The sequence below is a fragment of the Nicotiana tabacum genome, chromosome 23 (genome assembly GCF_000715075.1).
Source record: "Nicotiana tabacum cultivar K326 chromosome 23, ASM71507v2, whole genome shotgun sequence".
NCBI lineage: Eukaryota > Viridiplantae > Streptophyta > Magnoliopsida > Solanales > Solanaceae > Nicotiana > Nicotiana tabacum.
In genome coordinates, this window is record NC_134102.1 from 111062948 (window position 1) to 111069010 (window position 6063).

The following is a 6063-nucleotide window of genomic DNA, read 5'->3' on the forward strand; positions in this document are numbered from 1 at the left end:
GAAACCAATTAAATAAGAATACATAATAGAGAAATTTTTTGTGCAACAAAAGTTATTGTTTAGTGATGAGGGGCTGAATTTGGTCACTTTTTGACTAAAAAATTATTTCTTTCACATATTAGTTGATTTATGAATTATGTCAGTTCCAATAAGCCAACTGGTAACTACTAATGAGATAAAGAAAAAACCAAAGAAGCTCTATTCCTCAAGTTTTTGTGGGGTCCATTAGTTTAATTTGGTTGCCAGACCAGAAGGCCTAAGAAAAAAAAGCAGCAGCACTTTCACTGCATGTTTCTCTCAAGAAAATGCAACTACAAAACCCCCTCAATCCCCTCCACATTCTCCCTCCCTCACAATCCCGAAATCATTTCCAAGTTTTCCTTTTTTTCTCATTCAGGCATTTTCACAAACACGTAAAGGACAACTTCAGCTTGCATTAGCATTCATCAATGGCCAGACCACAACAACGATACAGAGGTGTTCGCCAAAGACATTGGGGTTCTTGGGTATCTGAAATCCGTCATCCATTACTGTATGTACCAATTATTCAAATATATATTCCGTAATTTAAAGTTGTTGAAGTGCTCTGTTTTTTTAGGCTAAACAATGCTCTGTTTTTTTGTTATGTTTTGCAGGAAAACAAGAATTTGGTTAGGGACATTTGAGACAGCAGAAGATGCGGCAAGAGCATATGATGAAGCAGCAAGATTAATGTGTGGTCCAAGGGCAAGAACTAATTTCCCTTACAACCCAAACATGCCGCAAACATCTTCCTCAAAACTTCTTTCAGCAACTTTAACAGCCAAATTACATAAATGTTACATGGCTTCACTTCAAATGGCCAAAAACTCAGCACAAGAACAACACCACCAACCACCTCGAAAAATTCAAACTTCATATGCTCAGACAGCAGTAGCCAATGTTGGAAATCATGTTGCCTATGAAACAAAACCACAAATGTTAATGTCAAAGCCAACATTTTTAGCACAGCAACAAGAAGCAGCAGCAGGGGTTAATTGGGAAGTGATGAAAGTTGAAGCTGTAGAGCACACACCACAGTTTATTAATACACTTGAAGAAGACCACATTGAACAAATGATTGAAGAATTACTTGATTATGGCTCCATTGAACTTTGCTCAGTAGTTCCTTCTCATCAGTAATTGTCTTACCATTTTGCTAATTTTAACTGCCCAGTCTCTGAGTTGTTTCTTTCTAGGGGAGCCTTAGAGCAGCGGTAAAGTTATTTCTGTTTGACTTATGGTTTAAGGGTTCGAGCCGTGAAAACGATTACTAATGTTTGCATTAACACCTTCCGGGCGACCCTTACCCCAATTCTACGCGAAATGTTTTGTGCACGAGTTGTCCAAAGTTGTTTCCTTCTTTTAAAAAACATAGTATGTACCATTAGTAGAAATTAGGACTTATTATTTTTTCTATCTTTTGGTTCCTAGAATTCTTGTTCTAAGAGAACTATCTATTAGTTAGAAGATGATGTATGTACAGTGTAGTATGTTTACTGCTACCATTGTTGTGAAAAGAATTATTATTTCTAATATATATACCATATTCATTATTTATTAATTTTTGGTGTAATGCCATTGAAGAAGAACTTGAAACAACGGTACAGTTGTCTTTGTATAGCCTATAGGTTACGGTTTTGTGCCGTGGAATCAATCACTCATGCGGGTAAGCTGTCTACATCACACCTCGGTGCGATCCTTCTTCGAACTCTACATAAATGCTGAATATTTCATGCACCGAACTGTCCTTTGGTGCAATGCCCATTAACACTCATATTACGGGTTCGGCCGAATCTAGTAACTTTGGTTCAAATCTTGTATTTATCTTTTAAAAATTACTTAATTATATATAAATATTAATTTAGAACCCAATAATTTAAAAGAATTATAATATCGAATCCATAAGTTTAAAATCTAACGTCTCTACGGTTAACACTAGAGAAGTAAAAGAGAATATAAAACTAGCTAGCAGAAGAGTCTTTGGTATGGGACCGTAAATTACGGATGATTATTACGTAAACAAACGGAACATTCGCCTAGCCTTTTGCATACATGTGAAGAGAAGACTTTTTTGCTCAAGTTACATAAAATAGATATGCGGATTGATTTATTTTGGCGTAATCTTTTGCCACTTCATATATATTACATTCAGCTAACAAGAAAGTAATCTTAAATGGCAATATTTTAAGGTTTTAATTAAATGATACTCCGTAATTGTTTTCGAAAATGAGTTAATTAATTAACTGCTAATGAGTTACCCTTTTTTCACTCTTTCTTTCTATATCTGAAAGAATCAACAGCACCTGGTTAATTGATTTTGCATCTCGAGCAACAGACACACAGTATAAAAGTGAATAATTAATTTTTTTTCCTTAAGTTTTGGTTTTTGCATCTTGAGCAACATACTTGTTTATTACTTATGCTTAAGTCCTAATATTATGTAAAAAAAATAATACCTCCAATGTTTTTATTTATTGGTGCATTTATGGGGCAAATACATTTTTTCACGTCGCTATGATCGCACTACTGCTTGTAGAAATTGGCAGTTTGGCAACTCTTTTTTTTTAATCCCTTTATCTCCCTTTTCTTATTTTCATATTTTAAAAAATAATTTAATATTTCATTTTGCTTTAAATTTCTAGTTTTTTTTCACTTTTAGATGCTTTAAATATTACTTAAATTAGTATCCGATTAATTCTCTGGAATGAGAATAACAGACCCACCTTAACTTGGATATAGAAATCATAGATATCCATATCCCCACCCCACTAAACTTTTTCAACTAGATTACAGTCTCCCCTCCCCCCCCCCCCCCAACCACCCTCTCTCTTATAAAAAGACAAGAATGTCTTTCTTTTATTCTTTTAATCTATGCCATTTTATTTTTGTTGAATATGCTTATACCCTTTTTGTTATAAAATTTTAATTACCAAAACTATACATTTTTTTTTGGTTTCAGAAGCAGAAAACAAAAAGATTGAAGATCTGTTTCATTCTATTTTATTTTTTTCGAACAGTCGAAGGGCGCTTTGTGCAGTAGCTAGGAAGAGTAACTTTATATAGTTTGAGTTGGGGCATTCACATTTTCTTATATTCATGTATTTTAAGAGCACTACTCTTGGCCTTTATTTCTACACAAAAAAGTAAAAAGCAAAAAAAAAGTAGCCAAAATATTTCACGTTGGAGAATGGAGAGTTAGATAAATATGTGTCGAGTACCCTCCACTTTCAACTAATAGGTTGTGAGTTCGAATCATCCCAAGAGCAAAGTGGAGAGTTCTTGGAGGGATGGAGCCGAGGATCTATCGGAAACAGTCTCTTTACCCCAAGGTAGAGGTAAGGTCTGCGTACATACTACCCTTTCCATACCCCACTAGTGAGATTATACTGGATTTTGTTCGAGAATGGAGAGTGAATCCTTTTTCGAATAATGGGGAGATTGAGCATGAAAAACATAGATATGCAGTGGGATTGCTGCTGCTAAAGTGAAAATGACAACGAATTGCCATTTATTAGTCTGACTTTTCTCATCTTTTTATTTTTTGTTTTGTCTCTTTATATTTTGAAGAAATTTTTGCATCTTCTACTCACTATTTCATTCTTTTTCCACCATATATATCTTTAACCCTCTCTAATATGAAAAATTGCTGGTGAGTTTCTATTTTTCAGAAGTTTCATTGAGATGATTGCCCCAAAAAAGATAAAGAATTTATTTTTATAGTGTTAGAGTTGAATGGTCATGATAGATTAAATACTTTTTCTTTTATATGGTTTTATGCCTCTTATGGTAAACCATGGGAATTCTAAAACAGCTCAATCCTTTTCATAGGTTTTCATTTTCACTGTCATTTTCATTTGAAAATTCATACCGCCAATCATTGGTGAAAAGGTGAAAGAAAGAAGAGAAAAACACTTTCATCTAGAGGCAAATAAAAATAAAAATTGAACAGCCCATCCAAGTCGCTAAAGGACCTGGTATATTGAGCTAATGACCTCGCCTCTGAAATAAACCATCGCACCTATAGTCCAATCAATTCAAAGAGAATCAATCAATTCTTTTTTGGAGTGATTCATTCTACCCAAACAAAACATACACCTCTTTGTTGTACTATTATCTCCAAGTATGCTTGTTCCCTCCTTTTTTACCCTTACAATTAATTTTTTTTTTTGAAATAACCCCGATTAGAAAAGACATTAAAGAGACCTTCCTGACAGGTTAATTTCACTGATAGTCATTGAGCTATCTTTCAATTTCACTAAAATTATTTAACTATTTTTTGTCACTTAAAAGTAACTAAACTTTATCATTGTCACTTAAAAGTTATTTTGCCTCAAACCCCTACCATAAATATGACATGACATTAAATTTTATGATAAAAATCCAAAAATAAATACCACATAAGCTAATATGGGTCATACCCATTTTAGATCTATTTATCCTTTAATGTGATTTGACCCATAATCCAAATGAGTTTTGATGTTTGGCATATTTCGATATGTATTGATGTTACTTTACCCATATTTTAACCGCTTCTTGATGTTATTTGATCTTTAAAATGCCCAACATGGTTTAATTATTGGTTTTATGACTAATTGAGTTGTGTGTGGTGAATTAGGGTGTTTGGAGTGCAAAAATATGAAGAAAAGGTGCTCTAGGTAGAGGAAGAGAGATTGGATGCGTCGCATCCAATCTAGAAAAAGATCAGATTTCGTGCACCCTTAGCAGTGAAGTCGGCCCATAGCATCCGCCTTAGCATCCGCACATGGAGGAACAAGGGTTGGATGCGTCGCATCCACCCTCGCATGCAAAGCTGAGAAATAGAGGACGAGGTGGATGCGTCGCATCCACCCTCGCATGTGAAGCTGAGAAATGGAGGACGAGGTGGATGCGTCGCATCCACCTTAGCATCAATCCCTGAAGCCGATTTGGACTAGGAATAGGAGAGCTTTGGCCCACGACTTTTGTACGCAATATATAAGCCAAAAACGCCTCCTTTAGGTCATGGAACATATTGGAGAAGGGGAAAAAGCCACAACAAAGTTCTAAAATCACGGAATTCGTCTTGAGTTCCTATTCTCTCTTTCTTTTATTGATTCTTATGCACTCTTGTGAATTTTTGATGATTGCCTGAATATGAGTGGCTAAGAACCCTATTGTTCTAGGGTCATGGGTATACATGAATGTTGATGTTTGAAGTTTAATTTGACGAAGTTGATTTTATCATATTGGGTTGTTTATTTAATTCTGTTTTTAGTTATTTTGCTGAGTAGCTAACAGTGAAATACTATCTACGAATCTAGAGTTGAACTCGAAAGTGAAAACTCTAGATTGCATATAGAATTAAATAGAGCAAGTTCTTAAACCCGGGCATAGGGGAAAGGATTCGCAATCGGGATAGACATATACCTAATTGCCTTGCTCGGTTGCAATACAGGAATTGTAAATGCGTTCTTGTTAAGTTTAATTCCATAGACATATAGGTATTAAGTTAGCTTGAATAGGCGAGTAAGGGCTCGACAGATTCTTATGAGTAATATCAACCCTGTGAACCAACAATCCAGATAAATCAATTAGTTATTTTAAGCTAAGAATGCAACATGATTGTTAAATAACCCGTGACCCTGAAATATTATCTCCCATTAATTGTTATTTAAAACTATTTAAGTGTTGTGTTAATTTTTGGTATTCCATTACTTGATAGTCTTTAGGTAGTAAATTAGACAATTATCTATTTTATAAGAAATCGCTTGAATCGATAAGCTATTTGAGTTTGAATTAGTCAAAAGTTAATCATAAGTCCTCGTGGGAACGATACTCTATTCACTACTCTATTACTTGACGACCACGTATACTTGCGTGAGTGTGTTTGGTCCCAACAAGTTTCGATAAAAAAAAAATATTAAGTTCCACATTAGTTTAAAATATTTATCATATACTACAAAGTTTTGCCTTTTCTGTTACATAATGCACATTCATAATTATTTTATACTAAAATAATCTATGCTAGAAAATTCTTATTTTGTTTGTATGCCCCATCCGAGT

The 6063-nt window shown here is 34.3% G+C and overlaps 1 protein-coding gene across 1 annotated transcript; it reads left to right on the plus strand.

Annotated features, from left to right (window-relative positions):
- Positions 1-313: 313 nt before the first annotated feature.
- LOC107830371 (ethylene-responsive transcription factor ERF003) lies at positions 314-1574 on the plus strand. The gene is made up of 2 exons (XM_016657907.2): positions 314-532; positions 636-1574. The coding sequence occupies exons 1-2, from the start codon at positions 450-452 to the stop codon at positions 1159-1161; spliced, it is 609 nt and encodes a 202-aa protein (XP_016513393.1). The 5' UTR covers positions 314-449; the 3' UTR covers positions 1162-1574.
- Positions 1575-6063: the final 4489 nt, after the last annotated feature.

Coding starts and splice junctions, on each gene's coding strand:
- LOC107830371 (XM_016657907.2), top strand. CDS start 450: ATGGCCAGACCACAACAACGATACAGAGGTGTTCGCCAAAGACATTGG. Junction 533..635: donor GAAATCCGTCATCCATTACT/GTATGTACCAAT, acceptor TATGTTTTGCAG/GAAAACAAGAATTTGGTTAG.